The 18134-nt window shown below is 36.3% G+C and overlaps 1 protein-coding gene across 1 annotated transcript in view; it reads left to right on the top strand.

The window, feature by feature from the left end:
- Positions 1-3425: 3425 nt before the first annotated feature.
- THSD7A (thrombospondin type 1 domain containing 7A) overlaps positions 3426-18134 on the top strand; it is a 192197-nt gene continuing 177488 nt past the window's right edge. Inside the window, exon 1 of the mRNA XM_085227509.1 lies at positions 3426-3653. Coding sequence (XP_085083635.1) covers positions 3494-3653 — 160 coding nt within the window. The 5' untranslated portion in view covers positions 3426-3493. The remainder of the gene's footprint in view (positions 3654-18134) is intronic.

Here is an 18134-nt window from a genome sequence, read left to right as displayed (position 1 = left end):
GGAATGTACTAGTACTAGCAGGGGGATTCTGTTTGGCAGGCAACTTTTCATACGCGATGGCTATATAATTTGTATTTTGATCTCATTTCTCTTTTTATTAAATAAAATATATGGTGCATTTGTTTTTTTGTCATCCTTTGACTGTTTAATGCTAGAAAACAAGAACAAAGTAATTCTAATATTTTATGACTAACTCTACCTTGTTTTCATGAGTGTCTTCAAGATCAGTCATTTTTCCCTAGAAAACAAAAAAGTGCTAACTTGTCATTCACTTATGAGAGCAGTTTACTGACTCCATGAGGTTGCAGTGCCTCAAATAAGTAAATGTATGTGAATACAAGTCTATCGAGATTCATTTGTTGACGCTCTAAGGTACAGCACTGACATTGTTATGTTACTGATACAGAGATTAATGTTGATTGTAGTTTATTTCTATGCTTTGTCAGAGGTTTTTTTCAGAAGTACATAAATTTGTATTTGGGAACATCTAAACTGCAAACAATTGATTATTTAGGATCATTAGATCATAATTAGATCATTGTGGGCTGGAAATTGTGGTTGCACTGGGGGAAGACCCTTGCACACTGACTATATAGGTCAGAATATGTTGGGCACACTGACATGAAAAAGGCTGCCAGCAACACTCTCATGTTAGTACATTTGAAGCATACAATGTGTATATACGGTCTCCTGTGTCTGAGGCCTAATTCCTGAAGATAGGTTAGGGTGTCTGAAGGCATCTGCTTATTCTCCTCTTGCTTGTGTTTTCCTGTTCTGATTAAAAGATGGATGTTTGAGCTGCAAAAATGACATAGCTCAGAGTTGAGTGTTTACCAAAGACTGCTCTTCAAGAATCCTTACTAGTTACATCTACATTAGAAATATTCCCAGTTTTGCCTCCTTTCTTTCTCTCTGAACAGTTTCTGAACAGTTTTAAGTGCATAATAGCTTGTTACCAGTGAAGGTGAAATTAGTTTTCTGTACTTCATTGATCTTTGTTAGAAGAAAAACAATACAGCCATAAGGAGTAGTGTGCAAATATTAGATTTCATAATCTTTATAAAAAATTTAAAAGTATGTGCTTTTGTTGCATAAATACAAGAAAATGTTTGAATGTTTGTGTATGTGTATTCACTCTTACATGATACTGCTTTGTTCTGCTGTCAAAAACTACCTTGATTCATTGAGTAAACTATATGAATGATCTGTTTCCTGATAATGTTTCTGGACGATCTGAGTGACGTATGAAATATTTTCAGAGGTTTTCTTTAGACATTCATAAAAATTCTAGATAGAGTCCATTGCTGTTAATAACTCTGAATATGGTGCCTATGCCCCTAGTCACCCCGTAGAATATATCTTTATCCCTCTGGTGTATATCTCCAGCTAAAAAGCCAACATCTTTAATCTTAAATTTTCAAACAAATGTATAAGTAATGTGTATTTTAATTTAACTGAACAAATCAATGAAGTTGCCACAGATTTCCTGGTGGTTATAAAACTTTTTTAAGCCCTTAAATTTGTTGTAATATTTTTCAGAAATTATGAAGATTGCATTGTCTTCATTAGGTTGAATATTTTAATACTTTCAATGTGGTATGAAAAACAGTGTGCACGTGAATAACTTAACCTCGCATTTACCTGTGGAATTGCTACAATTCTATAAACTCAGAGGACACTATTTTGACAATATTCCGTCTAGCTCAACAAAACTTAGAGTGAAAGGGTTTCCAATGTTTCCTAAATTGAACGCAGTATGATGTAGTAGGAGCAATTAAAATCTATTTCCAGAAGTGCTTTAGCTGAGGTTGCAAGTTCTGCATCAGGATGCTATAAATTTGTTAAGATCATGGCTTTCTATGTATCCCTTATCAACCTATAATCTCCTGATTGTTGCCTGTTTTTCAACAGCTGAGGAACAGTAATCCACACTTGCTTATCTCTCTTAATCACAGCCTCACAGTGCTAGAGCTCCCTGAGCCTTTAATTCCCTCTTAGAGGCGTAACAGAGTGGAAAGTAAACAAAGACGAATTTGCAACCTTCAACATTGCTAATTTGCTCTGATGTCAGAATATTTAAACAGGCAAGGACTTGGGAATTATTTGATCATAGCTGATTTTAATCAAATGCATGTGAAAAGGCTGAGTCTGAGAAGGTTGTGCAAAATGACAGGCGTCCCAAGAGAGGTTCACTGAAGGTTTCTTCTTTAAACAACAATAGCTCCATCCTTTTAAAACTCTGGATCATGTGCTCTTGCAGTGGTGTTTTTGTGTGTGTGTGTGTGGCTGCTTGCATTTTGAATGGAACTTTTTGGATATAGTAACAGTTTCCTTGAAAATTTCTCATTTGCTTTGCAGTTTATAGATGTCTGAAATCTGATATTTAGGCTTGTTACTGCATCTGTTCGTTGGGCAATGGGTGGGAGAGATAAGAATGCCTAATTTAAAAGCTTTGTCTCTCCGCACGTTTTTGCATCATCATGACAGCCTAATGTATCCTGAATACTTTCATATGTAAAACCCGGTGTGTGTTTTAAAAATGATTGATATCTTGATCTTCAAATTACTTTAAATTACACAGTTGACATTTATACATGTATATATGTGTACATACTTACTGGATAGGAAGGGATGTTATTTTGCATTATATGTTACATGCAGACCTCATCTACCACGGAGATGATGTGCTTACACATCCACACACAGTAGAGAGCTGCACTTTATTACCTGAAACAGATTTTACAAATATGCAAATAAAGTTGTAGGTTGTTCTTTTGTTTTGTTATTCCTTTCATTTCCCTCTGTGGAGACTTAAATGTCTATTTAATGCATGAGTAACCACTTATTTTTTGTTGCTTACAAAATGGTTAACGTAGCATGTATGTTGCTTTCAGGACAAGTGTGCGATGCTTTCCTAATTAATATAATATTGCTCCAGTTTATCTGTTCTGGTTTGCACGACTTGTGTTTCTGAAGCACGTGTGATGATGATTTCTTTTCTTCTTAGTGTGTGTCATTTGGGCTATTCCAGAGAGAGATGCCTGGGAAGCCAGGCTTTTGCAGTCACACTCTGTGTTGAGATTACAGCGCTGGGTTATTTGTGTTCCTCCTCATCCCTGTTTCTCTCTGTCTCGCTCTCTCCAGCTGGTGTAAATGACTGCTGCCGCCTCCCAGCGCAAGATAACCTGCTCAGTCAGCTGGAGCCCCCTGCGGACAGCTGTCTCTCTTATAGCTGATGGAAAACTGCTACTAACCGCTGAATGGAAGAGCGTGGAGCAGCAACCATACTAGCAGCAGCCGCTGTAGCGAGAGCAAGCAAAGACTCTATTGTTCCCGTGTGTTAAACAGTTTTTCCTTTGCAACTGATATGCACAAAAGCAAGACAGAGGCTTCCAGCCTGCTTCTCCCTGCGAAGAAATTTTGAAGAGGGGAATATTTTTCAGAGGAGGTTTCACGGTTGGGCTGCGGGATTTGGACTTGGGCTGCTGGAGGCATGGGGCTGAGCGAGGGGAGCACTGCTTTCCCCCGTGGGCCAGGGCTCTCCGCCCCGCCAGCCCGCTGCATGGGAGTGCTGGTGGTCCTGCTGCTGGGGAGCTGGGGCGCTCGGGCACAGAGCGAATTCCAAACTTCGTCCGTCTATCTGTGGAAGACCGGTAAGTAAGGATGCCGTACAAACATAGAAGCAGTATGTTTAGTTTCTGTTGTAAGCTGTAACCTTTTTGTGTGCTTTGTGCATGCAGAGAAAGAAAGTTAAATGTGTTAGTGGTGTTAATGCGCAGGATTCTAGGAAAACAAATTGTGTCGCTTACCAGGGTTCCACCAGCCAAGCAAATATGGCAATTAAAAAACCCCACACTTATGAACCTGTAAAGTGTTTTCTGGGTGTGTTGAGGTTTTTGATTTTATTTGCTAGCTCTCTGTTGTATGTAAATAGTAAAGGTCAGGGCTCTAGTGCCTGCTCACAATGGGAAGGACCATTTGTTACAGTTGGAGTCAGCAGTGTTAACAGTGCTCTAAAAATATTGGCATTTCACAAAGAAGGATGTAACGCAGCGTGTCTAATCTTTATGCTGTGTGCTGACATGTAATATATTCAGTGTGGTAATTGACGGGGAGTTGGGTTTGTTAAATTTAGGTTTGTTGCACAGTATATAGGACACGTGAAAGCTAATGATGGATTAGGTGAAATAATCCAACTGATGCCGGATCTTATAACCAAAGAGCCAAAGGCAAACAGACTATGTGGATTCAGCGCCACACTAGATAGATAATTTCCTTTACTTTGGTGCTAATGAATTATGTGCATGTTTTAAAGATTGCAGTTGTAACACTGTTTCAACCTTAACTTTGCTTTAAAAATTAATGAGGTCTATCTTGTGTCTATCAGTGTATTAAATTAATTCAGAATCTTAACATGGAGGAATATGTGCGATTTAGTTCCCTAATATAGTGCTAATTCCTATGTAAGATTCCAAGTCTTCCAAGTCTCCTTTCGGAAATGAAAAAAGCTGGTTAGTAATTCACATTGGCTTGGTAGTTAGCTTTTTTCCCTGTACATTGACAGTAATAAGTCAATCCCAAAAGCAGACACTTATTTAAAATTTGCTTTTCTATTAATTAATGATAAGATAGTAAGAGAGTGCAAATTAATCATTTCTTTGAAAAACAACTTTGAGAAGGTGGTCTCTTTCCTGGATGGAGCCTTCTGCCATGAAAACAGATCAATTCACAATCACAGCAATATCCTGAATTTTTTAAGAGGCTCTATCCATACAGCAGCTCAAGCGAAGGATTAAAAGGGAATTCATTTAAACAAGAAGACAGGCTTTCCAATAATGCTAAAAAGAGAAATTTGAGGAAGGGAGAATCCTTTGCAACTTTCACTTCCTTCTGAAAGATGAGTAGCACAATGGTACTGATTACCTTTTTTTCCCTTCTTTAACCACTGAAAAATTCCAAATGTGGTTTGTTTCCATTACAAATTTTTAAATACTTGATACACATGTAAAGGGAGAAAATAGGTGCACAAGTTTATAGGAAAATATAGGAATAATAGTAGCATTTTGCATTTAGGCATTTGCTAGGCATTTGGAGAATAAACTCTCCAGTATTTTATTGTTTCCATTTAATAGATTGTATTTAAAGATGTTAATAGTAACATAGATTGAGTATAATAACTTTAGTTAACCAGTAATTATGAAAATAAGGTCCTGACAAGCTATGGAGTTGCTGTTTACTTTGCCTATAGCACACGTGCTCTGAAGTCAATGAAACCAGGAGAAAACTGGGTTGTTTTTTGTTTCCTCCAAGTTTTTTCCCTTCTTAAGAACTTTTGTTTAGAAGAAGTATGATATAATTATGTTGTCTAGTGAACAGTTAATTTGTTCTTTTAAGTATTCCTTTCTGTGACTTCCCTGCTCTGCTTAACCCACAGTATAGTATAAGCATGTTCGCTGTATAATTTTTAATATTGTAACCTCAGTGATTTGACAATAATGTGATTAAAAAACAAGTCAGAGCAGTTCTTTTCTAGTGAATGACAAGATAGAGTGAATAAGGTAGTGCATTAGAAGCCTAATTAAATCTTTTCACTCCTTTTCTCACTATTCCTTTGTGTCAAAAAAAAAAAAAAAAAAACCCAAACCAACAAAAACCTTTGCATTTGCTGTGTGCTTTTCATTTACACCGAGGGAGTTCTTGCAGTCTGACAAACATAGGCTATCTTTGTGCAGAAATTGACTTTGTAACAAAATGTATTGCTTTTCAATTTCCTATATTTTATTAAATTAGTCTTATGCTCGATCAGGAATAAGAGGGGAAACAGAATAGCCTGTAGGAACGATTTGGACTTGTGTCATATGATAAGCTTGTGCTTGTAATGAAGCAATATACCACTTCACTTGATTGTAACCTTGTGGCTTTTAGGGGCTATCTGTGTTTCTCCTGAGGGGAACTAGACATTGCCACACATCTAGAATAATTGATAAAATATCTTTTCAGCCTGGTAAAGTTGTATGTTACTATCTTGGTCTCTAATTTCTCTCTCCTTCCCCTCTCCTCTCTGCAGGAGAAAGAGGGTGCCAAAATCATCCCAAACAGTGATCAGCAGTCTGTATATGTTAACTGCTTTCAACCGGTGTTTTTCTTTTAAGTTCATCACACAGATACTGTTTTAATCTACTGGTTGTCTTCAAGTGGTGTATGAAATGTTTGTGGTTTTATTAGCAGCGGATGTCGTATCCTTATGGTATAGTTGGTATAGTAAGGATGTTTAGTTGGATATTACTGATTCTTTTTCCCCCCCTCCTCTTTGTGGGGAGGTTTTAGAAATAGAACTAGGACAACATTCATCAGTGATCTGAAGGGATATCTAGCACAAAGCGTTGAAATTTCAGCTGAAGTATTAGAGGAGATGATATAAAACTGAACTGAGCAGTAGTGAGCTTGTGCAACTGAGACAATAATAACTTTTCTTTCTCTGAATGCAATGTAAGTCCCAGAAAATGTGTGGCTAAGATTGTGTCTAGTAAATCAGCTCGATTTTTGTGCGTGTGTGCGTGCTTTCTGGCACATGTTTTTAGTGAAGTACTGAGTATTGTGTGCAATTCTGGGATCTTCAGTTCAAGAAAGACAGGAAACATCTAGGGAAAGTCAAGCAGAAAGCCACAGAGATGATAAGGGGTCTGGAGCATCTCCCTTCTGAGGAACTTCTGAGGAACAGCCGAGAGACGTGATACTGTTCAGCCTGGAGAAGAGAAGACTGAGAGAGGACCTAATCAATGCTTATAAATGTCTAATGGGCGGGAGCCAAGTGGATGAAGCCAGGCACCTTTAAGTGATTCCCAGTAACGGAACAAGGAGAAATGGACACAAACTGGAACACAGGAGGTTCCATACAAAAATGAGGAGAAAAATTATTTACTTTGAGTGTGACAGAGCACTGGAAAGGGCTGCCCAGTGAGGTTGTGAGGTCTTACCTAGAGATATTCCGAACCCACCTGAAGGCTTTCCTCTGCTGCCTTCTATAGGAAACCTGATTTAGCACAGAGTTGGACTAGATCTTCAGAGGTCCCTTCTAACCCTTATGATTATGTAACGTATGTCCATTTATTGAGAAACGTGCTGATTTTGTTGCTAAATTTAGTTTGGCACTAGCTTTTGGAACTGATTTGCATGCATCTGTTTTCTGTTTCTGAGGAGTTTTTGAAAAAGTGTCATAGTGTATGCTACTTCATGACTTCTATACTATCTTATTGCAGTGAGTTCTGTTAAGAATGCCTCAGAAGATAATCTGCAGATGTCATGAGGTTTGAGTTGGGGATTCCTTCTCTTATAAAATAGCAATTATGATACCTGGTGTAGTTTCCTGATACTGGATTTTAGGGTTGGGGATGAATTATGGGATTGTTCTCTGCACTTTGGAACTTAGAGTTATAACCCTGAGAAGTATTAAATCTACAGCTGTTCTCCTATGTACTCCTATAAAATTCCAAGGAATTTTGTAAAGTTCAGGTTAGCGCTTTTATGGCTTACTTATCTTCAGTTCAGCATGGAAAGTGTTGTAAGCAATCTGCTTTGAGAAGAGAGATTGGACCAAATGATTTCCAGAGGTCCTTTCCAATCTCTACCATTTCACAGTATGGGTGCCATTACTATTATTTCTACTTTTCCAACTGAAGCTGAATTGAATAAATTCTCAAAATCTTGAGTAGTGAAAATGAGTATTTGCTTTTGGATATTTATGCTGTAATTATGATGTGTTAGTAGACCTCCAGTGCACTGCATGAAGTTTAGATGGATGTAGTTGATCACAGTTGTTAGTCCTTAAACTTCAGGTTTCTTACCAAATGTTCGCATTCCATGCTGTGTATTTTCTTCAGCTAGAAATACACAGCTGGCTTCGTTTTCCTTGTCACTGGGCAAAAGCATTTGGTTTCATTAAAGTAAACCAAAGCAAAGTCTTCAGTGGCACAGAATATCTGGCTCTGTACAGCAAAATGAAGAAACAGCTAGATCCCAGAGCTGAGCTGCTGTGTCTTGTCTGCTTGATGATTTGAGGAAGACAATAGTAGTTCTAAAGTATTCATTGAACAGAATGTCCTGTATTAAGAGGTGGTGATTTCCCTGATGTGAGGTAGACACACGTCACTAAACACTGGAGTTATGAAGTTGAAAAATATTTATCAGCCAGGACATTGAGCTGTTTATTAATGGCTATGTGAATTGAGATTGTCTGGATTTCCTGAAAAATATGGTATGCAAATTTAGAAAAATAACAAAACTGAGAGTACACTTGTAGGAGGGATCTAAGATGTTCCTATGTTTTGAATTATTTCTGACTTCATCTTCAGTATAATAACAATAGCTCACAAAGTTTTAACAAATATGAATGTCAGAGGAGTATCTGAATAATTCAGGCATTTGTGGATATTACAAAACTTTGCATATAAGTCAAATGTAGAAAAGTGGTAAGCATGGTGGGAACTTTCATGAGGCATGAAAGATTAAAAATATTATGGTAAAATGGAGTTTTGAATTATGTTTTTATTTTAAATATTTGTTGAAGGCCAAGAACACTTGATCATTTGTGATCTACGTGTTAACAAAATGATCTATTTCAAAATAAAGATGCTTTCTCTAGATCATTTGGAACCCCTGCTTGCATGGGATGACCTGTTGTGTTCATCAGTGGTTGCATCTCTCAGAGCTGAATGATTTGTAATTAGTTGCTTGGTTTGGGTTCATTGCTCTGTTTGATTTCTATGGGTTCCTCAAGTATTTCAAATTAAATTCTTATTCTGCCTTAACTGTTAGCTTTGAAGAACACTGTATGCATTAGAAAAAGAAAAAAATACACATCTGTACCCTAATTCAGTAAAAAGTACTGTGTAAACTTCTATTAAATTGTATCATCCATTTTCATTGTTTTTTCATATCAAGAACAACTTATGTTCTTGCTTATACTGTTTGCCATACACTAAGATTTTGAATTAACACAAGGGTTAATTCAAAAGTAATGCCTCCTGTTTTATTATACTGGCCAACTATGTTAGAAGTGGATGTTGATGGTATGACAGTAGAGGCTGAGCCTTCCATTACATTTTGTTGCTGAGTGACAGATGACAGCAGAGGGATAGTCTGACAAAATGGTGCTGTATGAAGTAAGATTAAGTATGTATGAAGCAGAGGTATGGAATTGTATTACTCCATGAACGAAAAATGGCACCCATTGACATTCATCAATGCTTGCTGAATGTTTGTGGAGACTGAACAGTGGATGTGGGCTCGATGAGGTGATGGGTGGTGACAGTAACATAAAAGACAAGCCACATTCCAGATGGCCATGCACAGCAGTCACACCACAAAATGAAGAATGCCTTGTTCTGCTCATTTGCGCAAATTGGTGGATTACAACTAGGGAACTCTCTGTGGATCTGGATATCTGTTTCAGTGCATTGGAAAGGATGGTGGTACCGTTGGAATACCACAAAGTTTGCAGCAGGTTGGTCCTGTGAACATGAGACGTGTCACCATTCTGAGCTGGAGTCAAAATAATGGTCCATGGAGTGGCAAGAATGTGAATTCCTCATTGATTAAAAAGTTTCAGATGTTGTCCTCAGTGGGTAAAGTGGTGTGCACTGATTTCTGGTACAGGGAAGAGATGATCCTTCTGGATTTCTTGGCATCGCGACAGACTATCATCTCTGACCACTACATAGCAGCGCTAAGTGAACAGAAGTCTTGAACTTCCAGTGCCAGGCTAGAGAGGAAGAAGGCCTTTCTCTTGCAACCCAACAATACCAGACACCATACCAATTGGAAGAGTGGACCATGTGGCCAATCCTGGCTGGGCTGTCCTTTGGCATCCACCGTATGGTTTGTATTTGGCACCTTCTGACTTTGAAGTTTGAGCCGATGAAAGATGGACTGTGTGGGCAATGTTTTCTTAGCAATGATGCTGTCATAGCAGCTGTGAAACAGTGGGTCACCTCCACTGATGCAGATTGTTATGAGTGTGACATGCAGGCTTTTGTTTATTGCTGATGTAAATACATAGCTAGTGGTGGTGATAATGTTAAAAAATAATTTTTTTGTAGCTGAGAATTTGCTCTCTAAAATAATGTTTTTGTGCTCTTTCTACCTATTGTAGTTTTCTGAAAATAAATAGGAGGCATTACTTTTGGAGTAATGCAGTGAGGGGTAGTAATTCGTAAATAAAGATTACCATAGTTGTCATTCTTTTGAAAACAAGATTGCATATTTTTCTTGGTTTTTATTTCATGGTGCAAACCATGTATATCCATTTTCTACATGCAACTGACTAAGCATAAGCATTTCTAGCTGCATCAAAATTCTTTTTTTTTTTTATTTCTACCTTGTGCTTCATTTATTTTTAAGTCAGCTGCTGCTGTGATCTGTGATGTGCTGTCACCACTGGGTGTGTTGCCTGCCTACAGGTACTAATATTATTACTGAAGAGTTTCACAAAATCAGCAAGGTTTGATCACACTGTAAAATTGCTCCTTCTGACAGTTTGAAGGAAGTAATGCACGTTATGCTCTTCAAATGGGGGATACAGCATTGAGTTGATATGACTTATTTTATTCAAGAGATAAAAAAAAAATCCAGGAGGTAATACCTTTGCCATCACTGATTTTAAACACTATTGACCAAGTTACAGGTAATATAAATCAGTATAACTCTGCTGAATTATTTGGACTATCTGCAGGTGTGTGATCACATAGGCTTAGTCTACTGCATAATAATTGCTTTTGGCTCTTTCCCATTTCTTTTTAACGAACTAAGGTAAAATTTTAAATATACTTTTTGTGAATAACAGTCTCTATCCAAAGAACACATAAGTCTACAATTTTATGTATATGGTTGCATCTCAGTATGGTATGTAAAAACAGATCCTTAGGTAATAACTTGCTCAAAGTGGGAGGCAATGGAAATTCAGAGACAAGGAGGTGATTTGGGCATAGAAAACATGTATAACATAAGTTTTCCTGGGAGAACTGAGGCCCAGTGTTGTCAGATCAGTGAGCTATGTGGCTTCCAGTGGGGCTAGAAGGTCATCACAGGCCTTGCAGGCCAAGGGCTCTCCTTGAGCTCTTTTTGAGCTTTTTTCAAGCTGTAATGTCTCTACTTGGGCTCCATCCTCTTGGAGAACTGTGTAAAAGCATCCTACTTCACCTGAAGACCGTAAGAACAATTCTTTCTTGTTCCTTAAAGATGTCAATGATCTTAAGACCAATACATTCTCCTTCACTTCTTGATTAAAAACTCAGGTCTGAAAACCCCTTTGATTTTTTTAACCTCTTGGTCTTATACTTCCCAAAGATAGAACAAACATATCTAGGCTTTATAGTGTTATATGTTCCAAGACAAGCTCTGTTTTAAAAAGGCTTAAGTGCCAGAAGTGAAATTGAAGGGAGGAAAGTTCCTCATCTACACCTTTGGTTGCTGATATACATGAACTTCACTGAATAAATATTCTTAATTTATTTTTCTTACATGCCTATGACTGTATGTGTTTTTGCCTGACTGTTCCTAGATCATATAAATGCCTGAGAGTGGGCAGAAATCCTTCCTAAGAGCTCAGTCCAGCAGGCATTTCAAAATGTACCTAAATGCATACAGACAGGCGTGATCACAAAGGAGGAGGGAGAGAAATGAACTATCTAATAGCTCTCTGGTTAAAGTGCTTACTTTTCAAAGGTTATGTCAACCTGTTTGCCCAAACTCCTCCATCATGTAGCACAAAATATCCTCTTTTGTTTCAGCACTGTGGCTTTTCTTTTTTTCTTTTTCTTTTTATGTTCAAGAACAGAGAATTTTGCAGTAATTGCAACTTGAGAGACGGATAAGCCTATGTCAGTAAATAGAAAACTCTTGATTTTAAAGAGATTATGAAGGAATGATCTAAAGAGACAGATTAGATGTGGAGTCTCAGGGAAAATAGTGAATGAGAAAAGATACTTTAATTTGAGTCCTGTCTGACAGAAAAGGAGTTCAGGTGGTGTCCTTTGTAACGATGAAGGAAGGCAATGAGGACCTATTCAATGGAAAATAGAGCTCTAGTTAGTGTATTATGAACTTGATCTGGTGCCCACATCCATGAGAATGAAAAGAGAAATTCAGGATTTTTAAAATATCAGTGTAAGATGTGATTTGAGGATTTTTATCTTGCTGATTCTTGCTTTTGATTACAGAGTAAGATAGATGCTGCTTTTATTAAAGTTCTGTTTCAGAGAGTCATAGAACAGCTGGAGTTGGAAGGAACTTCAAAGGTCTTCTAGTTCCAACCCCCTGCTGAATACAAGTAAAATAAAAGCTAATGTGAGCTATTTTGTTACCACTATCGTAAACAACCCTAGAAGCTTCTTTATTTACTACTTTCATATGGATACTATACAGCATTAAATGTATCAGTGCCTGGCATTTCCCACAAAATCCAGCAAACATTCACTGTAGCCACTCAGTGGGCTCTCAGCATCAGTCATCACTGTGCATTTGGAATGATTTTTCAAGTTGTCACTATCCCACAGTATCTGCTTTTTGAGCTTACTTTGTATGTGTGTTTTCCCAAGGTTGTTTTGGTATCTTTATGTCGAAGGAATATAATGGGAAAAACTGCTGTGTTTGGGTGAGCTCAGTGCTTAGGCACAGCCCTAATTGACTTGTCCAAGTGGAGAATGGTGCTCTTGGAAACAGCCAGCTTTCAATCAACCAGTCTTCCATAGGTATTTTGAAGGAGATAATAACTTTTATGTATACTGCACAAAGATTTTTTTTTTAATGATATTAATTGGAAATGGTTTCTAATGTAATGAGGCATGCTTCAACATTTTAAAAGATTGATGACATCTGCTAAGCCAATGAGAAATTTCTTAATGAGGTATTATTACTTTCTACTTCCTGTGTTATACAAAATGAAATGTTTATATTACTGGGTAATAATGTAACTCTCCCTATGTGTGCTGGGGAATAGCTACTTTACCACTAAGCCATCAGAGAAATAAAGAACAGAACAGAGAGAGATTGTTTTATAATGACTTCTTTGTTTGTACAGTGCCTAGCAGAATTGAATTCTCTTCAATTGTTGGTGTTCCTATGTACCACAGCTTTATACAAAATTATATAATTAAGACCTGCTAAAGAGACTGTTTACAAAGATACAAAGATAAATTATTAACATTGTAATAGAACATTCAAATAACTTCAATTGACAAAAGTATTTTGAATAGTTGATACCCAAGATGTCATACTAGAAAATAATAGAGGAGAAAATTGTTTTCAGAGGAAAACAGTGCTAGGAAAAATCTTGGAAAACAATATTATGAAAAATCTAGTTTTGCCTGCCTAGCAGTTTCAATGTGCATTGTTGAGAGAAAGATAATTTTAGTAGAAAACATTCCTAGAAATAGAATTGTGTTTAAATATTACTTAACATTTCCACATTGGCAGATTTGCCAGTCATCCCTTCTTCTATCTATGCAGTAAAACTCTTGTTTGAGCTTAATATGAATGTTTGATTATTCTAAATGGAGTTGTGTGTTTTGGTATTGTTACTGTACAGTTCTCAAGATATCATCATCTTGGCACATCTGCAGTACTTGCCATGTGCAAGTGAAAAAGGATGAAATGGAAAATATTAGTATGTTTGGGAAAAATGAAGAAGTTATGTGAGTGAAAAGTGCAAACATGAATAGCAAGACCAAGCAACCAGCAGTTAGTTTCTTCTAATGCAGACATTTTGAGGTCAAGAAACTCAAGAGACTGAGAGAAGAAAGCAATTGCTATGTGATTCAATAACTTATGTAAATTATAAAATATCTTTTTCTAGTTAATCTGTTTTGAATCTATTTTCTCATGACGTTTCAAATAATACATACATATGGGCTCCTGCTTGCACATGTAGATATGTGAGTGATAGTCTGAAACAATTACTGAAGATTGTTTTATGGGTCCAATAGTACTACCTTAAAATGCATGTCATGATGAGTTATTTAAGCCTTCACAGTCTAACTGCAGCACATCTTGAATATGTATTCTCATCTAATAAGAGATACATAATGTTAATATACTACTAACTTGTTTTATGAAATTCCAGCTTTGCTATTGCTTGCTATAACTTACAGGAAGAGTTGAAAGTTGTCCATGTAACCACATCTTTTTTTGAACCCTAAATGGAAGTCATTTTATAGTTACTTTATAGACAGTATCATTGGAAACACCAGCTTGTTCCTGTAAGATATGCTTGATACCATGCAAGAGATTATAGAAGGAGGAAGAGGGAGAGTGATAAAGCAGCTGAGCATACAAGGAAGATTTGTAGTCTTTAACTTGACATGGATGAATGGCTTGTGGCTCGTCATTTTTCAACTTGATTTATGAGTATGAACACCTTGGGCACCTGAACCATAAGACTTTCAGGTTATTTTCTATACTGTGTCTTTGTAGTGAGCTGAAAGGGGAAGTCTATGGGCTGTGCTGCATGACAATGGTTTCTCTGAAAAGTATATCAGCAGTTGCCATGATGTATTTCTAGAGGTAACTTAAATATTTACTAGTGATATTGCTTTCTACTTGGTATATATGAGTACAGATTATAGCTGAGTCTTGGGTCTACATTTATAACACAAATTTAAATTATTTTGTCTGATTAATTAAAGAAAATGTTATTTTAAGGTGTCATCTTTTTTTTTTCTTATCCTTTCAGTAAAGGATATTTACACTTTTGCTCTGAGGGTGTTATATAGTAAATGTCTTTCCTTGAAAATATTAAATTTCCCTTGAACAGTATACTACATAGTTTCTCTCTTAATACAGAAGTTAAGGCTCTTATGGAGGGGTTCATAAGCTGCAGCTTAAGTTGGGTAGTAAGGATATTAGCTTTTGGACAGAGAAATAGATTTTTCAGAACTTTGTTGCTGTTGTTTTGTAGCTTTTTTGTTGTTGTTGCTCTTGGTTTATATTATTAGCTATTTATTCTGAAGCCTTGCATGTAAAGGAATTGAATAACAATTTAGTGAACAGAAAACTACTACTGTACAAACAGGAAAGACCTATCTTAAAGATGACAAAATCTATTGATTTTAAAATCTCTTCATTCACTGTCATTTTTATATATATATATATATAAATATATAATATTACATATTTTCATACTGGTGGGAAATCTTTAGTATTAGACTAAAACAGATGAAGCTGAATGTGTGTCTCTGTAAGTAAAGTAAATGCTGTTACTGATCATATGTAAATACTTGTTTGTGAGCTGTTAAGGAAGTTGATGGGTAACTTGCTACTGAAGTCTGTTTCGCTGGCAAAGGTTCTATGTCAATTTATTTGAACCACAACTTGCTTCTCTAAACTAAAGGCAGTCTAATATATGCACTCGTATCTTTCAAAATATTTTGTTCTGTCAGCAAGTAAATATGTTATTATCTACAAAGCTTACTATTATCATGCTATGAATACTATGAATGGAATCCATCTCTATATAACCTCCTTAGAGAAATTAGAAGCACTCCTAGAGGCATTCATTAAATAAAATATGAATGTAAGGACAAATTCAGATGAAAAAAGTTACACCTTAAATTAAAGTATTAAATGGAAGAGTTAAAAAAAAAAAAAAATTCATTCCTGTGATGCCTATATTATTTGCTAATACAATTCAATGTTGCAGTTTCTTTTCAGTTTAACAGGGGTGTTCTTAGCCTTTTATGTAAATGTTACCACTTGAGAGATACATACTTTGGAAAGACCAAATACATTAAGAAGATATAAAACAAAGATGTCCTTCTTTCTTTGTAACAAATCAAAAAGTTAGTTTATTTTAATTTGCCTTATCAGAGTAAGTATTTAAAAAGAAACAAGTTATCATTGACTCAGGTTTATTAATTTTTTAGAATGCTGGAGAACTTCTTTAATCTACAGGAGGAACACAGCTTAAACTGGAGCGTAGAACACCAGTCAGAATTAAAAAAAAAAAAAAAAAAAAAAAAAAAAGTTCTATCACTTTACCTGTGTCTGCTGCTAATAAGCACAGAAATTGTCTAATTCACTGTAGTAGGTCATAAGCAAGGAATCCATTTGAAGTAGTAGTGTGGCTTTTGGTTTTGAATTTTTAAAGTAAAGATGAAGAAGGCTCCCTGAAGAAAGAAACTCGTTAAGAAAGCCAAGGGCTTTTTGGAGAATACGTTCTATTCAGGGTGTTTTTTGTTCCCCACTATGTATGTCTCAGAGCACACTGCAGCTTCTAATGAAAAAATAATGCAGTTCATTAATCTGGAAAAAACTTCTGAAAGTAGCTACATCTTCACAGTATTCTGGGAATTAGTTTGAACATAATTGGTTGGATGTCAATATTAAAAAGCTCTCTAATGAAAAAGGAAATGTTCAAACTATGATAGTTTGCTACTTCTGATGAAAAATTTAATGAGGCTGAATAATTACCCTTTTTCCCTTTTTTTTTTTCTTCTCAATCTGCCATGTCTTTCCCAAGCATTGCTTTACTTATATTGTAAATATTTTAAACAGTAGGGTTTCTGTCATTGTAACTGAAAGGCTACACTACTGTCTGCATGCTGCACTATGTTATAGCTGACTTGCCTTTTTCTGTAATCCTCTTCTTCACTTCATGACTATATTCCTCAAGAAGTGTATTTGTCAGCTGTCATGCCCCTTAGCTATCACTTAGCTGAACTGTGCTTAGTGAACTCTAATCTCTCTTGATAAATCAACCTATTAGTGTTGTGCCAGACAACACAGTATCTGCTATTTACATAATAGTTCCCCTAGTTGCTTTAATGTGACTTATATTCTAACTTCAGGTTGAGAATTACTTTCTTCTGAGATGTGAGCATTGTCCAGATATGTGTACTTCCCAATTACAGAGTTGACTGCTAACCACCCCTTTAATAAAGTGGCATAGCTCAAGGAAGTGGGGATTTTTCATGGGAAAACTATTAGGAGGAGGAGAAAGGAGAAAAATAATAATAATAAAAAAAAAAGCTACAGGACTACATTAGGCACTTCACTGAGAGTGGTCAGGCACTGGAACAGGCTCCCCAGGGCAGGGATGATAGCAACAAGCCTGCCAGAGTTCAAGAAATGCTCGGATAGTGCTCTCAGACGTAGGGATTGAATTTTGGATACTACTGTGTGGAGCCAAGAGCTGTATTTGAAGATCTTTGGGTCTCTTCCAACTAAGGATTTTCTATTACTGTTGGAATGGAGGACCTTTGCTCCTTGGAAGTGATCACAGTGATATAGTGTATGTTTGATGTGATGTGGTCTGTTGTCTTACATATTTTAAATGCAAGGTGCAGTGCAATCATTCTGTGGAGTTATGAAGAAGTGTAGTCAAATGAGAAATGAAACATTCAGACTAGCTCTTTAAAATTCAGTTTTTGTATATAAGATTTGAAGTCATGAAAACCTCTGTATAATCTATGGGTTTTTTGGTTTTATTTTAATGGAAATTATGTATTACTGCAATTTCTCATCTGAAGTGTGTTAGTTTTTTCATATCCTATCAATTTTCTGTCTAGTAGGTTAATGGATGCTGTATTGAGATGTGTGTCCCTGTGACCTAGATCATAGCTGCCCATTCAATAACTGCTCAGAATTTTGGAGAAGAAGCCGTAGGTCCCTACTTGCAACAGGAAATAGTGGTTCACCTTTTGGTCATTTTGTATTAATACTATTTCCAAGAGAAGAATAAGAGAATTTTTTGATTTTTTTTTTTTTTTTTTTTTTTTTTTTTTTTTTTTTTTTTGCTCATGCTGCCAGCATCTGAGAATTTTTATCAAAGGTAAACTGAAGTTATAGAACAAAGCCTGAACCATTTTGGTAATGGTATTCTAAATTTTTGAGTTACAGACTTTGAACGTCAGTCACATCATGAAAGCAATGCAAAACTTGATTTGAATTTCTATAGAGATATTATGTTCTTCAGAAGACATTTACTGATTTTTGTAGAGCCTGCGGTCTTGCAGATGACCTGGAATGCCAGATTAGGAAATTGATAAAGCTGAAAGTGGTTTGCTATGCTCTACTTCCCAGGCTGCAAGCCACCTTGTCACATGTAGTGCTCATGATATCATCAAATACATGACATTAAGAGG

The sequence above is a fragment of the Meleagris gallopavo genome, chromosome 6 (assembly GCF_905368555.1).
Source record: "Meleagris gallopavo chromosome 6, MGAL_WU_HG_1.1, whole genome shotgun sequence".
Lineage (NCBI taxonomy): Eukaryota > Metazoa > Chordata > Aves > Galliformes > Phasianidae > Meleagris > Meleagris gallopavo.
Note: the sequence above shows the minus strand (reverse complement) of the source record. Positions and strands in the feature narration are given on the sequence as shown.